General features: G+C 38.0%; 1 protein-coding gene across 3 annotated transcripts in view; it reads left to right on the plus strand.

Moving 5' to 3' along the window:
• The window catches only part of phkb (phosphorylase kinase, beta), an 83,252-nt gene extending 63,974 nt beyond the window's left edge, over positions 1 to 19,278 (plus strand). For 2 of the 3 annotated variants that reach the window (XM_026293181.1, XM_026293179.1), the window contains 15 exons: positions 4,273 to 4,356; positions 5,198 to 5,302; positions 5,917 to 5,999; positions 6,598 to 6,688; positions 8,847 to 8,905; positions 9,200 to 9,362; positions 10,018 to 10,099; positions 10,205 to 10,262; positions 13,265 to 13,355; positions 14,552 to 14,757; positions 15,668 to 15,802; positions 16,161 to 16,290; positions 16,841 to 16,948; positions 17,267 to 17,407; positions 17,790 to 19,278. In XM_026293181.1, the coding sequence (XP_026148966.1) occupies positions 4,273 to 4,356; positions 5,198 to 5,302; positions 5,917 to 5,999; positions 6,598 to 6,688; positions 8,847 to 8,905; positions 9,200 to 9,362; positions 10,018 to 10,099; positions 10,205 to 10,262; positions 13,265 to 13,355; positions 14,552 to 14,757; positions 15,668 to 15,802; positions 16,161 to 16,290; positions 16,841 to 16,948; positions 17,267 to 17,407; positions 17,790 to 17,927 (1,674 nt within the window). In that variant the 3' untranslated portion in view covers positions 17,928 to 19,278. Of the gene's footprint in view, positions 1 to 4,272; positions 4,357 to 5,197; positions 5,303 to 5,916; positions 6,000 to 6,597; positions 6,689 to 8,846; positions 8,906 to 9,199; positions 9,363 to 10,017; positions 10,100 to 10,204; positions 10,263 to 10,718; positions 10,810 to 13,264; positions 13,356 to 14,551; positions 14,758 to 15,667; positions 15,803 to 16,160; positions 16,291 to 16,840; positions 16,949 to 17,266; positions 17,408 to 17,789 lie in introns of all 3 variants that reach the window. The other variant, XM_026293180.1, reaches the window with a different exon arrangement.
• The last annotated feature ends 2,527 nt before the right edge of the window (positions 19,279 to 21,805 follow it).

Raw genomic sequence — 21,805 nt, forward strand, 5'->3', positions numbered from 1 at the left:
TGCCACTTAAAGGTGCAGTGTGTAAAATGTGAAAGAGTTTGTGGCATCTAGTGGTGAGATTGCAGAATGCAACCTTCTTAGTGGAAGCATCGCCGCGCAACATGGCTGTCTCCACAAAAGGAGACCTGCTCCCTAAAGAGATATCTTTTTCTGGCTGAAAATATTTTGGCTAAGACGACATGGACAACATAGCTGGGACTTTTAACAATAGCAATACTTTATTAGGAACAGGGGAATGACAGCTCCAGCACTAGCTGCTGTTTCCACACTGTCCACTCTGCTTCTTTCATCTACTGTTAATAACACCCTTTGTATTGTCATATCCATGACACCAACCACTACCTCACTTCTAGTTTCTGTTTCACTCCCATCATATCTGTCATTCAGTTCCTTGTCTCTTCTCTAGATTCTGTCCCTGATCTGCATGTGTACTGTTTGAAGTCTACTATCTCCCCGTCCTCTGTCAAATCCATCACTCATTCCCCAGCTTCTGTTCCTCATCTGTCATGTCTGTTATTTGGTGTCTGTTCTCCACACGTTCTATAAACAAACCATTTCTTCTATCATGTCATCTCTCTGGGCTCTGTTTTCTCCTCTAGGCTTTTCTGTTTTCTGTCCATCGCCTGCTATATCCATCACATCCTCTTCTCTAACGGTGTTCTTCCCTCTAGGTCCATATCCGGTCCCGCCCCCATTATGTCCGTTACACCAAGCAACTCTCCCCTCCAGGTCTATCATCTCCCTTTGAACTGTCATACCTGTTACTTTTTCCTTCTCTCCCCTCTGCCTCTTTCTGCAGTGTGGTGTTCAGCCTCTCAGATGGATTGTGCGTTTGTGAATCAAAGTGGGCGCTGTACTGAATATTAAATCTGAAGCCCAGACAAACGTGTCTTCCTCGACAGAATCTGTTTATCTCGGAGTCAGCACCATCTCCAGTGCTGAAGGCTGCATTTGCTCACCTCACCTCATCCCTCGCAGCCGTATGATTGTGTTGACAACAGCTGCCTGATGATGGGAGACTAGCAATTACATTTTGCAATGTGTTATTCCCATCCACACACCCCAAAGCACATCCTTTTGCAAATTACTGTTTTGTGCAAAAATAATCTCCCTTTTATCAGTTTCTTCCCCTGTTTCATATCTGAGAGGTAATGCACATGTCATTGTGCACAACACTTGCTTGGTGAAACTCATTTTCTCACATGTTGGAATGGCGTGATCTAAATGAAACCCTAAAGAAAAACACACAAGACAAATGCTTGAGTTCTTAAAAGATTTTAAATGGTAAATTCCTGTAAATATTCCTGCAAAATGTTGAAGTCCTACCTGCATGCATGATTTAAGTCACTCTCAGTGGCAGTACTTGCTGTAGAAGTAAATCTGTGTGCATTTTGTGGCACCAAATTTACATTTACAATATTTGGAGCGCTAAACCAGCAATGATAAGAATATGCAGAAACTGTCTGAGTGCCCATCAAATTGAAGAATGTCTCGATCATGAATTGAAAGTAGTTTGTCAAGATATAGTTTTCATACCTCGTATTAACGTTTAAACCACAGCTTTTGAATACGCCTTTTTGTTATCACTCCCACCTGTCAGGCTTGCTGTTTGCACTGTGGTCAGTGGAAATGTGAGGAAATGAAAGGATGCTTTGATAGGCTGCCTGTGTTTTGTCGTTCTTCATTGGTATTCTGCACACAGAAAGTATTGAGTGCAGAGGTTCCTTCAACCTCCTTCAGCTTTTCTCCTGCAGGTCTCATCCTTGCCTGTTAGGGCAGTGATTTGCAATGGCACTTAATCCCCAATTAACATTTCTCTTTTTTATATAAAGACTTCAATTTTTCTTCTTTTAGTTTATTTTAATTGGTGTAACCCCAGCATCCAACCCCTGTTTTCAGTAAAAGCTTTAAGAGGAACACTGAGGAAGTGCACAGGAGTAGCTGAGCACCACCTTTTGGTTCATGACATGTATTGCAGGTTTTTTTCTTTTTTTTTTTTTTTTTTTGAGCAGTTAGAATGCGGCACTGTGGGCTTGATAGACAGCTTTCCTGCAGTGCCACTTGAGTGTGTGGGTGTACTGATGTTGTCTCATGATAGGGCTGATTGGGAGGTATTTAAATTTAGAATTTATAGACTGTCACAAAGGGAATAAGTACTCTGGTTTCATACTCAGTCAGGCACGTCAGAAAACAGAAATGTAATGTACACATACACATAAGTGATATCTTATGGTGATTGTCTCATATTACTGAGCTCCAAGAGAGCAGAGCTGAGAAATCAATGTCTTTATCGGCTTTCACTTTGCATCTTTGAATCAGTGTGTTTTGACAGCAGGTGACACAGCAGTCAGATGTTGTTATTTGAAGCACCACAGATTTGATATGAAAAATAACAGGCTGGAGCTCCTGGATTCTCCTTACTGCCATTTTAAATACCTTTCAGAGATGGCTGAGGGAGAAGGCCATGGCCTTTTCTTCTGTTTTTGTTTTGACGAACTGGGGAGCCCTTTGATTTAATAACTGGGTAATTATCGAGAACACCTGCAGCAAAAACAGTCAACCATTAGTTTTCTCATAACTGTTTATCTGTTTCGCTTTTTATATAAATATTTTATAAATCTAAGCTCTACCTGTCAGTGAAACCTTTACTGACACGGCAGAATTTCATTCCTCCAATTAAGTGTGAAATGTGACCTCAGCTAGCCCATCTCCTTCAGACAAACGCTGCTGGAGTTGAGCATTAATGTTAAGCTCTCTCCCACTCTCTGTACACTGGACTTTCTGCACTGCTGATGTTAACATTTTTCAGCTCATAAACTTTCTGTATACGTAAGATCTGATATGGCTCAGTGTATTCACCTTGAGACTGTGGGGCCAGGCTGAGTCTTGAGATGCCAGGGATTACAGTGTGTGGACATATTGACCACTGATCAGACAGACACAACCTACTCCCAGTGTGATGCTGCAGATACAAATTTAATTTGATTGACTTGACAGAGATGCTCTATAGCTACAGAACACAGTTTATACCAGTTGTCATGAGCTGAGTAATACTCTCCATGACAATCAAACAAAATTAGTCATAAAATTGTAAAAATCTTCTTAAAAAAAATAGACTAATCATTTTTGAGAAAAAGGCTGACCAAGAATTGGTGTCTGTTGGCTTTCCCAAAACCAAAAACACAAGAGCTGCATTGTATGAACATGATTCAACAGTGTGTTTATCTGTTCTTGTACAGGAAGTACCGGTACCTGTTAGGATAACTAGCTTACAACCTACAGGAGCCAAGCACCAGTTCCAAAAACTGAGGAGTGTATAAGCCAACTACATTATTTTGTGTGACAAGTCAGCTGGACAAAGTTTTTACGTAGGTCAAAGAGTTAGCAAGTGGTAGCAGTTGATTAGATCTTGTGGCAACTTTCATTCCAGCTTTTTCTTTGTGAAACTGAAGAGCTATTGCTATGACAATTGTAAGAATTTTGAGCAGTAAATGTTCCATTATTACCACTATGAACTACAACAACAGAAAACCTGTCAGGCAAAGCAACATGGCAGCCACCAGCTAATTTTTCAGATGACTATTTTTGGCAGATTGTAATACTAAGTGTGTCACATTGAAAGGATCAAACAGCATGCTATTGTTTATTTACTACCCCAATTCCGCAAAAGTTGGGCTGCTGTGTAAATTGTGTTCTATTGTGAATAAAATATGGGTTTATGAGATTTTCATTGGATCCTGTTTTTATGTAGGTTTTACACAGTGTCCCAAGTTGTTTGGAATTGGGATTATATAATGAGGAATCAGCTTGGTCTCTATGCCTCATCTTATGTTCCTCTGCGCTTGGTACACCAGTGTTATCATCAGCTCCAATACCCATGGGTCTGCTTGGGGCCTTTAAGCATGCTGCTCGTGGTAGCACAGGGACCTTTCATTATCACCATATGTCTCCTAACTTTACACAGCTAATATTAGTGGATGTTCTGCCATATGCTGGTAATTTCAGTTTACGAGTTGCAACATTAGAAATGTCTCAGTGGGACAAGCAGACTCACTTTCATTGCAATATGAAATGCAACAGTGCTGCATGACATTTTGAAGCCAATGTGATATTCTTATCTAAAAGCAAAGTGATGCCATCAAATGGAGATATACAAATTAGAACGTAGATTTTATGTTTCACTGAAATCAGAAAGGTTAGCAGTAATGTGTAATCTGCTTATTGTGTTTGTAAGGAAATGTATGTGTGTGTGGCTTCCTGTTATAAATGCAGGCATACCGCTTCCTTGCCATCAATAAGAAGCTGGGGTTGAGTGGCCGTCCAGACAGACCAGTGGGCTGCATCGGGACCTGCAAGGTATAGGAAATTGCACACACACACACCTAGACACATGTACTGTACATGCACAGATGCACTCAGTGTTGCTCTGCTGCATAAGGCATGGATGACCACTAACATACCTCCTGCATATTGATCAGCATAAATTTTCCAGAGCTCCAAGGAGTTGACTGCAGCTGAGGAACAAAACATAGTCAGAAAATATTCAGCTTCAAGAGTTTCGCTCTTCTCCAAGCACACAGTATGCATCAGTGAATGCTGAATATATTTTGCTTATTGTCAGGACTTATTGCATTTTAATATTGAAATTGCTGTCAGGCCATGCTTGTGTATCTGTGAGTGCATATTATGTGACTGTGGAAATATGCTTTTTTTAACAGTGTGTCTGTGTGTGCACATTAAGGCTCTCACTGATGTTGTTTGCAGTTTCTTCCAAATGAAGGTCAAAGCACGACCAAATAAGTTGAGCTATAGCAGCTTTCTCAAACAAAGGCATAGCCAAACAAATGAATCATAGCTCCAAACGCATTGCTAAGACAATATTATAATGGAACATTTGTGGAGAAGATGGCAGACTGCCAGAGGACATTATCATCATCACTGTGTCTGTACGCCTGTGTTTGTGCCCCTCTGACAATCTGTATGTGTGAAAGGGAGGTACTGTATTTACCACTTACGTGTATGTACTGTATACGTGTGCGCTATTAGAAGTGGTTGCATGGTCCCTGTGTTCCCTCTGTCCTGGATGGATGACTTGTTTTATACACTGCCCAGAATAATGTATACTTGGCTACTTGTGAGCCATTTGTCTTCTTATGCTATATTGTGTGTCTGTATGTGTGTGTGCGTCTCCCTCCAGATTTATCGTATCCTGGGCAAGACCGTGGTGTGCTACCCAATAGTGTTTGATCTAAGTGACTTTTACTTGTCCCAAGATGTTATGCTGTTGATTGATGACATAAAGGTAAGTCAGGGTCACACGGCTGGAGAGCGATGTTCAGTTTGTCTTGTCTAAAAAGTGCAGCCTGGTATTTGTGCAAAAGGCTGCTTTGATTGTACACTTCTGAAGAAATTGAATGTTGAATTAAAAATGTGTATTGCAGTGTCATGTAAAATTGATTATGAGTTTTGTAATATATATACAGTATGCTAAAATAAATACGCTGTTGCCATATTTAACAGGACTTGATGACCTACCTTTATGTATGCACATGAATTTACTGTAGAAACTGTAACATTGTTAAACAGTAATAACATTTAATACAAACAAATTCAAATTTGAGTAAAAGTTCACAGACTGTAAAACAAATACATTCAGTTCATCCTGGCCCTCATTTTCCAGTCTTTTCATTTCTTCCAGTTGTTGATTGTATTCAAAATGCTTGTATATTATAGTTTATTTTGTATTTTGAAGATATATTAACTTCCATCCAATTTAAACTTTATGGTGGTGTTGGAGGTGGAACTAGTGGCACTGATTGGGTTTCTCCTCAGACACTGTGGAAACTGAAATGTCTGACATAGCAGCACACCAATGCCAATCTGAAATGTTGTCTGTGTGTGTTTCTGTGTGTGCAGAACGCCCTGCAGTTCATCAAACAGTGCTGGAAGATGCAGGGACGTCCTCTCTTCTTGGTTCTCATCCGTGAGGATAATATCAAGTAATATATACATTCCATAATAGCTCATATCTTTTTTGTCTCCTTGTCTTCTGATGCTTTTTCAAAGCATTGTTCCTTCTATCTTTACATACTGTACATCATCTTCTATCTCTCTCTGATACTAGTGTAATCTCACGACAAAATGTCTTGATTTCACAGCATGGTTTATTTCATTTTTGGAAATACAATCCATCTCTGACCCTACCTCACTTCTCTTCTGTGTGTACTACTGATCTTTAGCAGGAATGTTCGCTGATTGGTTGATAATGGTTTTCATTTGTATCACTATAACCTGGCTCATGGGCTGATTACAGCAGTATTGACAATTATCCAGAGAGCCATACATTAAATGTGCTACAATTGCTAATACAGCCACATTGCACCATCTGGAATGAGTCAGTGGACTCTGACAGAAGCAACTCAGTCGTCGTTAGTTTGCTATTGATTTGGACAATAACCTGTATAGAAGGAGACAGAAGGGATCGTTTCATTATAATGTTGCATTTAATCCAGATGTTTCGTTTGCAATATAATCATTAACACAAACAATGAATGGAAAAAAGTACAACACAAAATATTTTAATTTCTGTGTCATCAGGGGAAGCCGTTTCAACCCAGTCTTGGATATGCTGGCGTCTTTCAAGAAAGGCAACATTGGAGGAGTCAAAGTTCACGCTGACAGACTTCAGGTATCATTAGTTGGTTATTCCTGAAAACTAAAAAAGTCCAAGTTGTGTCTATAGTTCCAGTGGCCTACTGAAACAATACTGCATTTATTGTTTCTACACTTCTGATTGTTTGCATTTTGTGTAGTGTTTTCATCAACATGTCTGTTGGTGTGAAAATATGCCACCAGCTCTCTCCTGTTGCCTCTGTCACAGCGGATATTAAAGTTGTGTCTGAAATAAACATTGACTTAATATTACAAAAGTCGATATTACAATATGGTATTACAAACCGTGTTTTTTGGCTTGAACTCTTTTTTGAGAACAAACAAAAATCCCCTTCCTTATTTCAGCAGCAGTACCAGCTTTTATCTGTGTTGTGATCTTGGCTTGTCAGATTCGGTTGTGTTTTTCTGTGAAAGGTGGAGTTGGTTTGAGCCTAAACTGAAGTACTGCACAAGTACTGCACAACCTGCTTTCTGCAGGTTGTAAAAAAAGACATTGATATTAGATGATACTGACAAATTATATTGGAAATCAATCAATTAAAAGTCCATCTGTCCAACATGGCCTTTAACTTACTGAGAGTACTGCAGGGTCTGTAGAAATCAAATGCTCAGTACCATTGTTCATTAATGAATCAGTTTATATTACTTGCTGATCGCATATGACATGATGGGCTAGAATCAAATAAGAAAAACAAGTGTCAGAAATGCTTTAGTCACAGTGCTGCAGAGAAGAAGGGTAAACTGTAAAATCTAAAAAACAAAACAAACTATCAAACCACAAAATCACATTATAATACGTCTTATTGTTTATGACTCTTAGTTTCATCTATTTCATTTAGCTTCATCAAGCCATGAAAACATAACAGAGTACTGTTTAAAGCTTCTACTCTCTGTATTGTAACATCAACAATCGATCACTTGCTTACATGCAATGTTGAAGGGGTTGTCACAGTGACAATTACATCCCACTTTGCTGTTGCATTCAGCCATATGGTGCATTTTAGCATCTTTAAGTCAATGATTTGGTTTTACCACCCACAACTTTACTGTTTGGTTCAGTCTCACTGCTCTCAACAACTGCTCCTCCAGCAGCAGCAGGCAGCTATTGCTATTAAAAAGACAGATATGTTTCTTTCAGCTTGGCAGAAAGCATAGAGAAAAGTAAATATTGGACTTGCATTCATCAGCAGCATCAATCAAAATTCCAAAAGAATGATGTGTATCTGCTATATGAAGAAAAAAGCAACAATTTACACTATATCAAGTGTATTCAATCATTTTTGGAATTGCATATGTGTCCTTTATTTTGCTGGATGCCTTGTTTGTGTCATATAGCAGTCATGAATGTATATATGTGTTAGCCATAACTGCAATTAATTCTCAGTGTCTGTGTTGGATTTTGAACACACAATGAATCATTGTGACAGCAGAGTGATGAAAAATAAGGCCAAGGTAGAACTAGAATTATTTTCACACTGGTAACTTTGTCTAAGCGCTTTGTCAAACTTATGAGATGCTTTCCAACCCTATCTTATCTCCCAGTGTGTTTGTGGTGTTCAGCAGAGACTTGCTCATATGATCCTTTTGTTATGGCTTTAAAGTTCTTCCTTCCTGTCACCTATTTGCTATTCACTTCAGAGCTAACTCCTACAGCTTTGAAGACTTTTCCCTCTTCATCATCTCATTGTTATGTGGAGCAGGATAGCTCCTTTCCTACACCTCCTATTTTTGTTTTTGGAGTTGACTTCAGTTGGAATAGCTAATATCACATTTAGGCCACAGGAGCAAGTTGTATTGAACTTCACTCTTTACTCCTACACATCTACGCTTTCAACTACTCCAATTGTTATCATCACATTACTGTGTTAGACACACTCGTTACTGCAGCCATACACATTTGTAAAATTTGTAACTTAATACTACTCCATGTGTTATTTGTTATGAACTGTACTATTCAAACAGTTGTTTTGTCTGCGGAGTCACCTGACACAGCTCTCTTCTGGGATTTGTACTGCACTGTTTCCTCATCTCTTGTATTTTTGTGCTACTGCCTTTAGAGTATCATTTTCTCACTTGTAGATACAGTAAGTGTATTACTGTGGAATCTCTTTTATATTGCAACCTACAGAATAATCAGTTAATTAAATGAGAATTTTTTCTAATTAACCTTTTAGACTCTGATATCTGGAGCTGTTGTGGAGCAGTTGGACTTCCTCCGTGTCAATGAGGCAGAGTAAGAACTTCCTCTAGTTTTTATGATTGATTTGTCAGAGGTTGATGCTTTTACCCCTGCCACAATTGTTAAGCTGTAGTATGGTGTAGGGACTTGATTTGAAATGTTTTCAGAATCAATAAATCAGTGTAGCATGAAATAACTGAAAGTCAAAGAAATGATGCAAGCATTATTATATTTGTTGCTTCAAATGGGAAAAACAAGCAAATATTGGAAACTGCAAATTGGATCTACTGTCTATGTGCAGATAATACACATTAAGTGCATGTTATGTGCATGTGTGTACATGTATAGGATCCCGGAGTTTAAGAGCTTTGAGGAGCTGGAGATGCCTAAACACTCTAAGGTGAAGAGACAGACGAGTACACCTAACGTCTCAGACCTTGAGCAGCAGCCAGAGATCAATGTGGAGGAGTGGCTGCACAAACCCACCCAGGAGATCATCCAGAAGTTCCATGTGAGTTAACTGGCTTTAGGACAGAAGGGCCCATAAATACATATTGGATTTCAATAACTATAAAATTAAACAAACCAATTATGATAATTGTTATCAAACCTATAGCTAAGTTGTTGTGTGAATGATATAATGAACAGTCAAATTAGAACAGCTTCCACTATATCATAGACTTTAGATAAAGCTTTTCACTGCTTCACTTCACACTGGATTAAAATGTTATTTGTGACTAATGAGAAATAATAAACTAAAAGTAGTAAACACCTGTGGAAAATATCTGCTAATATTAAAAATTGCAAGTATTATTCACAGATAAACTGTAGTATTTTGTAACCATTTTATAAAGCTTACCTGGACATAGTTTACTGATGCAATGCTAATTATTGAACTAAACAGAAAAGCAGCAGCAGTTTACAGTGAGAATATCTGCCCCCTAGGGGATTTATTCTACACTCTAGTGAAAAAAGCAGTCACATATGCCACAGTTATGTCAGAAGAGTAGAACAATATTGTTAAAAAATATAAAAAAATAATCCACAACTTAAGTACAATTGGTAAAGAATGTATTGCCTAAGAATAATAATTTCATTATGTCTTGTTAGTGCATTGTTGTATGACTCAGATGATCTTTCTATTTGTCATGTATGTCATTTCACAGGACTGCAACTGCTTGGCCAGTCAGGCTCAACTTGCAGGCATCCTTCTTAAGAGGGAAGGACCGGACTTCCTTGACAGAGATGGTAAACACAAGCTCACAGAATCACTGAATATGTGTCTCTGTTATGTGTGTGTTATTTTTGAATGTCTGAACACAAAATATTTTTGTATATATTTTGTGATTCCAGAGACCCTGAGTGAAGAACTAGAAAGAATCTACAGAAGAGCTGGCAGCAGAAAGCTTTGGTCTGATATTCTCACACACATACTCAAATACAGCACATAAAGTTCCTTCAGCTTTCATTATCATTAATCCAGGTCTAAACTTTTGTTTTATTTTTTATTGATTGATTTTTTACATTTTTTTATGAAAGTATCCAGAGAAAAAGCATAGACTTTGCATTCAGGGCCAGTGCTACACCTTCATATTTCATACTGATAATTTATTATGTTATGACCAGTGATCTTGCCATTTGTATTCATTCCCCTGTTGAGTAATTAATGTGGACTAAAAGAGGTTTGGGTGTTATATTAGAACATTTGATGAGATGTTAAAATTTATTTTTCATGTTTTTTGTAGTGGTCCTCTCAACAAAATGTCCTATCTCCCTACCTGTTTTGTCCCCATTTGTCGTCCTCATAAGAACTTCCCTCATGTGGCGACTTTAAAAATAACTTTTATTTAATGTGGCTGAACTGTAGGCTGGCAGTGCGCCATGCTGCTGCCATTATCAAGAAGTTCGCCAGCTCTATAGCTCCTCACATCACCACAATTCTGGTGCATGGGAAACAGGTAATGTTCAGACAGAGATGGACCATAGACTGCATGTTTACTCCCAGTTAGCTGACTAGCTAGCTTCCTAACTTAAAAGCTGTGTGGTGTTCAGCCAGTCCTACTTTGCATTTATAACCACAGTCAACACACACACAGAGACACATACACAAATTATTAAATATATTTAAGGTTTGCAGTATGTAGCTGAAATTTTAATAGTTTTAGTCATTATTTTAAATCTTCCATTAGCGTACGTGAATGTTTAGGCTAAATTAAAATTGGGATGAAAATATAAGGATAGAAATTCACAATTAATAGTAATAATTAATCATTTGAATTGAAATGTGATTATGATATATATATATAAACCTCCAAATAGTGAAGGCCAGTCAAGTCTAACTGCACTCTAGAATCTTAGTATCTGGCTAAACTGTTAACCAGCTAAAGCTCCTTCTGGTTAGCCTCATTAAGACACTGAGTAAACCATAATAAGATGGCTAACTCTCACACAGTCATGGCCATGCCAGCAGGCACGTCACTCAGATGTGTACGGGAGTTTGTCATCTGTGTCTGTTTCTCCATTAACCATCACAGCGGTTGGATCCTCACTGTGTTGTTTCTCTGTAGCATCATCCACTGCTCCAGGGCTGGCTGTATACTCCAAGTAAAATAGAATTTGGCCAGTGGATATGGTGCCGTAACAAGCTTTATACTCACAGGTCAGGTCTGTTTCATCAAGGCTATCCATGCTAGATGGAAGAACTTGGTAGTTACTGTGGGAGCAGAGACCACTCACAAATTCATCATAACAAAAGTTAAACATCATTTTTTATTTTATGTAACCCATTTAGAATATAGTTGCTTTTAACACTTAACACTTCTGTCTTAAACCAAAGTTGACTGTCCTTCATTTTGGCTATTGTCAGCTCCATGCACTGTAGATCATAGTAGTATTTTCTTTATCATCATAATCAGTTTTATTTTTGGGTGAAACACTATACAGATAGCAGACAGTCATCTGGGGTGTAGTGTAGTTTTTTTCAATTACTTCAGCTTTGATATTAAGGTTTATCAAATCCAGGATGAATCAATGTGAATCAATGAAGAGAAAGACTGTATCATAACCAAAACTGAATTCATTTTATTGTAGAGTTGTAAACAATGTTAAGTGAAACATTTGGCAAGCTGGTGCCCCACATTCAGGACAATCCCAACAGTATAGCATTCTTTTTTTTTTTTTTTTTTAATCTATGATCACAAAGCTGCCAAAATTCAATTTTTTGTGGTATACTGCTGGCCTGACTCATAAAGAATTGACACCTTAGATGGTTGTTCCAACTTCTAATGTGAGTTTTGTTCCCCTCATTAGTGGTCAATGTTTTCTGTGTCCATGGTTTGATTTGAATTTGCATCAGGGTGACTGACATGACAACTTTTATTGTATGCTGTTTTATTAATTAATAGGATTTTAGCATAGAGAATTTTGATTATGCCATAGAGTAAACAAAAATCCCAGTGGCTGATTTCCAACCTGCTGGGAAATAGCATCAATGTTGAGTTCAATTTACTTTCTCATTTACCTAACATGGCTGAGGAAGTGAAGCTTGAAATGTGTTCCCCAACAAAGCATCAGTGGATTGACACCACATCACACCTCCTCAACATTTAGGCTTTGTTGGAACTTTATTTGCAGTGCTCAAGATGTGCCTTCATATTTCCAGAGGTTTAAGCACTGAATAACGCCACGTGTGCGCGCACGCACGCACGCACGCACGCACGCACACACACACACACACACACACACACACTCTAAAAGGAATTGTTCTCAGCATATAATAAGAGGAGGTTGTAAGACCCCAATACTGATTTTTTTTTTTTAAATTTATTCACTGCTTGTATTCTGTGTATGTGTTTCTAGCAACCCTGGCTGTGACCTGCCATGTATGAAATACCACATTTCATGTTTGCTGCTTTATCCTCATAGGATTCCTGCAGGCAAGAGGAGGCACTTTGAAGGCTGCAGTGACTTTTATGAACAATAATCCCAGAAATTAGTGAACATTAAAATATTTTGTGGGAAGCCATAACTTTTATTTGTGCTTCAAATACCTAAATGAAATGTATTATTTAGAGTTGGGACTAACTCATTTTTGTTTAAAGATTAATATCAGTTTTGATTCGAGAAAGGAATCAGTGGCTTTTGTTTTTATTTGAATTCTCATGTTTGAGGTCTTGTTAATTTGGGGGCATTGATTTACTAAAGGAATGGCAATGATTAAAAATTGAAAGTATCTCAGTGCTGATCGTGCAACACGTATAGTACACTGTATAATATATGTTGTACTGAGGCAGCAGCAAAGTTGAGGAATTGGCTCCTCAGTCCTAATAATGAACAAACAATATATCAAGTCCTCGCTGTTAGTTGTTATCTGTCATGATGTCAAGAATGTTCTTGTGTCTTTTCACCCACTAGGTCTGTTGTCCGTCTTGCTGCCAGTCTCTTAACTAAGCTAGTGGACAGCCTTGCCCCCAGTATTACTAGTGTTTTAGTACATGGCAAGCAGGTAAGTAGAAATGCAGCGAGGTCTGAGTAATAACTCCTGTATCCCTTTGATTTTGGGCAATGCTTGGGAAAAAAGCATGTCGGGACAATGATTTTAATGTTCACTGATTAGAAAAAATGAAATTGGAAATATATGTGACTGTAAGCTCAGCCTCATGCTGTCATCCTATGGGAATCATTTAATCTAGCTGCATGCTCATATTCCTCATCACAGCTTACCTCCATTGTGTGTGTAACTAAGCTGTAGTCGTAGTGAGGCTGCCAGTGTGACCACCATAGAATCCTAATATGCACTGTGCCCACGTGTCTAGACACACTCCATGTGCCAACTGATATATTGTGACCCAGGAATTTGTCTGATGCCACCTCTCATGCTGGATGAGTTTCGGTGCATTATTTCCAGTGAAGTGTTATTCAGAGATTAGCCTCCTCTTGAGAGTGTCAGTTATCGCACCTCATTTTTACCCTTCTGAACAGTTTTAGGCATTTCATTATGCTGAAGTAGCTCAAGGTGTGAATCTGCATATAGATTGCCTACCAGAGGGAATGCTACTTTCAACATGATTGGAAAAACTGATTTAAAATTTGAGATGACTGTGTTCCTCTGCTTACAATAACAGCTTAGTTGTAAGTAATGAGAGGCGTCACCCCATTTAAGTCAATTCCAGTTTTGATTATATTAAAAGGATTAAAATCCAACAGTGTGTTCTTTTTGAATTCAGAGTTAGTCATTTTTTAACTATTTCCCTTTGTTCAGTTAGAATCTGTGTAGCTGTAAAGACGAATTGTAAATATAAGTCTTCAAAGTGCTGGATTTCATCAGCTGCAGGCAAGGATAAAATTGTGTCCTCTTATCAGGTGTAATTTTTATGAGATAGCTTTCAGAAGGAACAAAATACAAAAGAGCAATCTTGTCATTTTTTTCCTACTCACTTTTATGTGAGTCTGGGAGAGGAGGCCATTTTAGAGTGACAGAACAAAGATACTTGGAGGAATTACACCTCAGAGGAAGCACCGTTTGCATATGCAGGTCTACTCATGTACACGTGTCAGTGCACACATACTGTCACACACACAAGTTTAAATATATTGAGCACATTTTCTGACGCATTGCAGAGAACCTTCTAACTCTGTGTGTGTTTGGTGTATGATCTTTTCCGCTGTACGTGTGTGCATGCTAATACCTGTGTTTACCAGGTGACCCTTGGCCTTTTTGGACATGAGGAGGAGGTGATCTCCAACCCACTGTCACCAGGGGTGATCCAGGGCATCATCTACAGCAAGTGCTCCCCTTATGGTGGGGAACGGGAGGCTGTTCTTCAGCAGGAGCTGGTCATCCATATCGGATGGATTATTTCCAACAACCCGGAGCTGTTCAGCGGCATGCTCAAAATCAGAGTCGGGTAGGACAAAGTCAGGTTTAGGGCTGCAGTGGTGCCCAACAACATATGCTGTATGTGCTCTTTGCTGTAATTCTCCTTCCCTGGTGTGTGTGGACTACAACTCCACAAAACATGAAGACATCAATAAACATCAACATCAATCTAGACTGCAGTTTGCCCTCAGTTCACCTTCTTATGTTAGATGATCAAAACATCGGGAACCCCTTGCTGTCAAAGATATGTGTCCATATCACAGAGGCCTTGCATTTCACACAGTGCAGTTATGGACTGAAACACACATTTACTGTATGTTTTTCTCTAATGGGTTAATTCTTCAGAGTCTTCAGATGTGTAGTCAGAAATATCAAAATGGAACTTTCAACTATCAGCTATTCATTTTGAAACTAAGCCCATTTTAACACATATGTCTGTTCTTTTAACCTTTGGTGTCGTGAAATGTAGCCTAAAGAATCTTGACACAACATTACTCAAAGCATGTTAATCTTTTTTTAAATGACTGCCTTAAAGTCACAGTGCCACTTAGGGCATATTTCCACTGAATATGTGGAAGAGGTTTAGGTATGAGAGGCATTTAAATGTAATATTTGTAAAGAGATTTGGAGCAACAGAAAGCTGTTGCCTCCACATACTTACGTCCATCATGTGAATTCTTCGATCGGCAGGATGAAATAAATAAATTTCGCCTCAACCATATTGACTCAACAAAAAATAGTCAAAAACAATAATTCAAATTTGGAAAAACAGATTTTTCATTTCAGGCTCCAGAAGATCCCTGTGACCCTGGTTAAGGTTTAAGCGGGTATAGAAAATGGATGGATGGATGGGTTTTTCATTTCACTGTCTATAATGTGAGCGCTAAGTTGTTTGATCCATTGTTGTCAACACTGAGTGTGTGTATGTGGATCTCCAGATGGATTGTCCAGGCCATGAAACATGAGTTGAAGATCAGGGCAGGAGACATGCCACCGCAAGACATCTATCAGCTCTCTCCCAGTGACATCAAGCAGCTCCTCCTGGACGTCCTGCAGCCGCAGCACACCGGCAGGTTCTCTTCAAACACACACCCACTCTATCAAAAATATTATCCATGCTTTCTCATCCCTTTCATCTCACAAATCTGCCTTTGAAGACACCATGTCTTTATCTTAATCCATTTTACTTGTTGTATAATCTTTTTAACTTTAATTATTTTATCTTTTGTGTCACATTACCCACAGCCATATCGTATTATCTGCTGCTGCTGCAACCCAATTTCCTCATGGGAATTATTAAAGTTTTATCTTATCACGTCTAATCTAATAGACATAGACTCAGACAATTTCCTCCAGCACAACAGCTGTCAACATTATATTTCCCTTGTCTCAAAGACTTGGTTCAGCAGTTTCACCCTCATTTCACCTCAGGTCTTGGCTGCATAGGCGTCAGATCGACGGCTCTCTGAACAGGACCCCTCTAGGCTTTTATGATCGTGTGTGGCAGATCTTGGAGAGGACCCCCAATGGTATTGTGGTGGCTGGGACTCACCTCCCACAGGTACTTGTCTCCTTCGACACTTCAGCTGGATAAATACGCTCACCAACATGGTATCATGTGCTGCTGTACAAACAACCATAACAGAGAACCTGCACTGTAAAACATAGCTTTAAAAATCAATGCAATAATCAATAGAAAGTACTTATCAATTTAAAATTGAACATGAAATTGTAATTGTAATAATTAGTTCTTCAATAGTACAAGTTGGTCTTTTAGTGTGTGAGTCTATTTGGGGAAAAAAAACATCAGTGATGTTGATGATGTACATTTCCGATGATATTCACCTTTTTTTTACTAGAGAAAAAATCCAATACGCTGACCAATCATCCAGTTTTAACATTAGAATTGTATCACTTGTTTGAGAGAGCAAAAAATGAACACACTTATGTGTGTATTCTCTTTAAGGTATTGACAAGTGCTGTTTTTATTTCACTTGTGATCCAATTTGATTGTAATTGCTGCATATCTGATTTAAAAATGCGATGTTGTAAAATAGGTGAAAATAGTTCCCATGAGAAACACATTTTTTCTTTTCTCCATCTTTCTGTAGCAACCCACACTGTCTGACATGACTATGTATGAGATGAACTTCTCTCTTCTGGTTGAGGACACACTGAAGAACATCATCCTGCCTGAGTACAGACAAATCATAGTAGAGGTACAGTAAATGGGCATGCCACCAGAATTTAAATTAATGAAACAAACTTAAATTAAATGTGTATGACTTTTTACTCAGTGCAAGATTGATGTTCTCTTTATTCAGGCATCAGTCCCATATTTCCATATAAGCACTGCAGCTTGTCTAGAATTAGATTCATATCAGGTCACTCTATATCTAGCAGTTCTTTACTGGCTTTTTTGGTTTAAATGTAGTTTAGTATTCTATGCAATTACTAAGTCATGCTCGTACCTTTAAATGGTATGCATTCTGCACTGCAAAAGTTTCTAACAGTCTTGTCCCATTTCCACTGAACAGTTGCTAATGGTGGTGTCCATAGTGCTGGAGAGAAACCCAGAGCTAGAGTTTAGCGACAAGGTGGATTTGGATGGTCTGGTGAAGGAAGCCTTCAATGATTTCCAGAGGGATCGCAGCCGTTTTGAAGGAATAGAGAAACAGGTAGAGTAGCATCAGTGTCAGGCATTACAACATTAAAATATTTTCTCCTTTGAACATAAGCTGAATGTCGGCCACAAAATCTCATCACCCTCATAAATTGATGTGCTTCCAAACTTAACTGAAGTGAGTTTCTGCTCCAGCCATGCACTGATAATTTACCTAAGAGGTAAGTTTAAGTAAATGTTGTTTAAGAGGTCGCTACTGCCTTTTCTAGTTAAGTAAAACCTTATAAGATGTGTGAGATCCCTCTAGCATGTTTTTCTTATAGCATCAAATTCTCAGACAGTGCATTCACACTTGCAAACTTTAAATTAAAATCCTTAAAGACACATAACCTTTTTGACTGATTTCTTAATCTGTGGCTCTATTGCATTTACCCCAGGATGATATGGAGGCATTCTACAACACACCTGCAGTGGGAAGGAGAGGCACCTCCAGCTACCTGAGCAAGGCTGTTATGATCCAGTTGTTGCAAGGGGATGTCAAACCTTGCAAGGATGACCCTTGCTCTGTTAGTTAGATTTACAACACTCTGACCTGTGATGTCAACATGCGGCAGTATAAATGTAGTCAACAAATGGTCCTGCAAGAACTCCTGAGTATCCGTCACTTGTATTCAGATGATAACATCTAACTTTCCCAACTTTCAGCAGGATACTGCTAAGTCCTGCAAGTAGGGGTGAGCTGGACTTTTTTTCTAAAAAAAACAACCAAAAAAAAGCAGTCGATGGTGGAAGTACAAGCTTATTGTAGATAAGCATGCCTTCAGTTTTCAGTCACACTGTAATACACCAACAAAGTGTTAACGTTTGGGAAAATATTCATGGTATCACTCTAGGCTTATTTGTTTCACTTCTTAACATCATTGGTTTTGTTAGAGCTCAGTATCCGTACCATATTGCATATATAAATTGGGACTTTGATTAATGTTACCTTGGGTGGTCGGTCGAAATGCCACTTATCATTAAGGGGAAACACCATGTGTCTTAGGCTGAAAAGACGACTGGATTTATTATTTATTCCACCCTTTTCCAATGACAAGTATTTTCAGCCTAATTGTCCCAGGCTCAGATAAGTCCATTCAAACGGAACATTATACATTACCAGGAATAACCTAGTAGTTATACCAGAATTTACTGTGCAAGAGAGAATCAGTCAGTACATAGTCACATTGTATGATGAGAAATGTGGTTCTCAAATTGTTACATGGCTCCCAGGAGCTTTAGGCTTAATCAACTGAAACAGAAAGCATTGATGAAAATAAATCATCAGCATGCATCCTGGCCTTGTAAACTTCACTCAAACTACCTGTGGGTCTCTGGCATCAGAGGGTTTGAGAAGTATTTGGTTTTGCTTTGGTAAATTTGGTTGTGAGTTATACAGTATATTATTCTGCTCAGAAGTCATATATGTGCGAGTAGGTGTTTGTTGTACTATGGTGAGTTTCTCTTAGAAGAACGTTGTGTCGTCTTACCCCTGTGCATGCACAGTCTGCTGCATTACAATAGGTACTGTTTGACATACACATCATGATGGTTTCTCTGAATGTTATAAGTTACAAAATAGAGTTTGTGAGAGGCCCATTTTGCACAATCGGGCTTTGCATGACAATGGCTATAGCTTATTTGAAGTCCAGGGACTGAGGACCCTTTAGAAAAGGCTGCTTTGCTGAATTTGCGATAAACCTTAGATAAAAATGATGAAAGACTCACTCTGATTTATTTTAAAGCATGCCTCATCACTGTGATTAATCTGCCCAGCCTTGTCACTTTGTGTGCGGGTGTGTGTGTAGTGTTTACTGTTGTTCAAAAGTATTTTTAACTCAAAATTGTAGTTTCAAAGAATAAAGTTATCATAGAATCTATAAACTGTACATGTGAGTGTGTGAATAAGTGCAGTTATGAGAATCTGCTGTTTATTTAAAAAGTATCTGAATATTATTACTTCACATACAGCTAAGTGACGGATGACTGCCTCAGCCCTGTGGGGTGTGTTTGGCATTGTATTAGATCCTACCAGCTACACCCACTTATGTTGCCCGATCCCCTTATCAATCTGCATCACACCACTGAGACTCAGAGTCTGCAACACTGACTAACAGACTGGCAGAGAGAGGTGGAGAGGTGGGCGAGGAGAAGATAAATGAGCTCTGCCTCACACTCAATATATTCAAATCAACTTGCATGCTGGTGAGAGAAAATTTTGCCTGCCTCATTGAATAAATCTCTTCTTCACCAAGACGAATCGAAAAAAAATAATTCTCAACATTAAGTAAGGGATATTAAAAACGTTGTAGGTTGTATTTATATTATTTATATTTTTAGTTTATTTTATATATCATTGTTATATTTTATGTTATATTAAAGGCTTGTCTTTTTAAACAGTATAGTTCCTTAAAAAGAAATTCCACTAATTTTGTGCATGAGGGTCAGTTAATAGTCATGGGGAGTAATTTAAACTGTTGTATATTGTATTGTTTTACTACTGTATTGTAAGAATGCATAACGTAAAAAAACACTTACATTCACTAGTATTCTAATAATATTGATTATCTAATTATATTAGATATTATATTATATCTGAATGTACATATATGCAACCATGCACACACAGAAGAACTAAAGCAAATACATGTAAAAACATATCAGTATATACATAAAACACAAAGATTTCCACTTACAAAAAATATAAATATAAATTCTATAAATATAAATTCTATATATATATATATATATATAGAATTTATATTTATATTTATAGAATTTATATATATATATATATATATATATTTTTTTTTTTTTTTTTTTTTTTTTCTACAGATTACATCCTGGAGTTTATGTCTTAAAACTCCACTGGGAGGCAGCATAGTTCCAGAAATGGAGTAGATAGATGGTCTGGGTCTTTCAAATCAAAGGTATTTCTGAGGAGTTTTATTGTCAAAACATCAGTCACTATAAATAATTAACCTAATTTACATGAGGTAGATTAAAATCCATAATTGTGCAGTGCAGTACATTGTTTTTTTTTAATCTCACGATTAGCTATTTTCAAACCAGATGAACTTATGAATTCTCATACTAAAGGATAAACACATCATTTATATTAAAAACAAACAAGTGGGTGCAAGACAGTAGCCCTGCTGTTGGGCTGAATGCAGTGGAACTTATATTTTATGGAAAATGTAACTACAGCTGAGATTAGATAACTATTAGTTAACTTCTTGAAACCAAAATGTTCAGTCAGCTAATTTGTAAAATAAGAAGCAGGACCGCTGTAAATGGTAAAAGATAAGCTGCACATGTGGGAAAGCATTTCTCACACATGACTATCCCTCCTCTCTTTATATTTTCTTCTTTTGTTTTCTGACATATACGTGTTGTCACATACACTCCCATCCCACAGTGAAACACTGAGACAACTGTTAGGAAGCATAATCACAGATGACACACTCATATGGTGTGCTATGATTAACTGCTGAACAGGGCAGTGAGTACAGCTTTCTCACGTCTGCATCTCTATCACACCTCCTCCTATAATACAGCAGGACATCCACCATATCGCTTGCTGTTATCTGGGTGTGAGATGTGAAGGACTGCCAGACTAGTGATAAAACACCATAATAATATGTCCAGTCTGCAGGCAGCCAATCACTGTGGAATTTATACACCCACAGGAGATCATCATCCGTGCTTTATATGACACATCATTTAATGGGTATTTCAGTGTGGGTTAAAAAAATCTCTTCATGATTGAGTTAAAACTTCATTTCGTCCAACACCAAATACCAGCAAAACTAGTGACATTTCAGTTCAAGAGTTTAAGTGAATTGAAATGCTATTAGACTAACATGGTTTTAACCTTCATGATGTTTGTTTGTAATATGAAACTTTTTTTAATTTTGCATGTTGAGAATCAAATTGAAATACAAAATCAAGAGGGACGTGAACTCCTTTAGTCCATCAAATCAAGTTAGGACACCAACTGACAGCCACACTGCTGCCTGCCAGTGTGGGGCCTACATCCTGTGAATGTGAGTTTCTGAAACAACTGTATTCTGACTGTTAATGTCAAGGCTAACTTTAATAGAATTGGACTTACATTACTGATATAGCTACATTTGAGTTAAGAAAACTGTTGCACCAGTGGTGGACTGGTATTGTGTCATGCTGGGCATTTTCCTGGTGAACTGACTCACTTTGGAGACAAATATCATTTATTTATGGTTTTTAATTAAAAAGAATGTTTGGCCAACAACTAGTTAATTTTAATAGCCTACTGGAAACCAGTCAAGAGCAAGTGAGTACACTGGTCCACTTAAACTGGTCCATTTGTCCACAATGGTGGTGGGTAATTCCTGTGTTCACTGCCTGCTTGTTTTCCAACTATCTCTGCCTTACC

This window comes from Mastacembelus armatus, chromosome 3 (genome assembly GCF_900324485.2).
Source record: "Mastacembelus armatus chromosome 3, fMasArm1.2, whole genome shotgun sequence".
Taxonomy (NCBI): domain Eukaryota; kingdom Metazoa; phylum Chordata; class Actinopteri; order Synbranchiformes; family Mastacembelidae; genus Mastacembelus; species Mastacembelus armatus.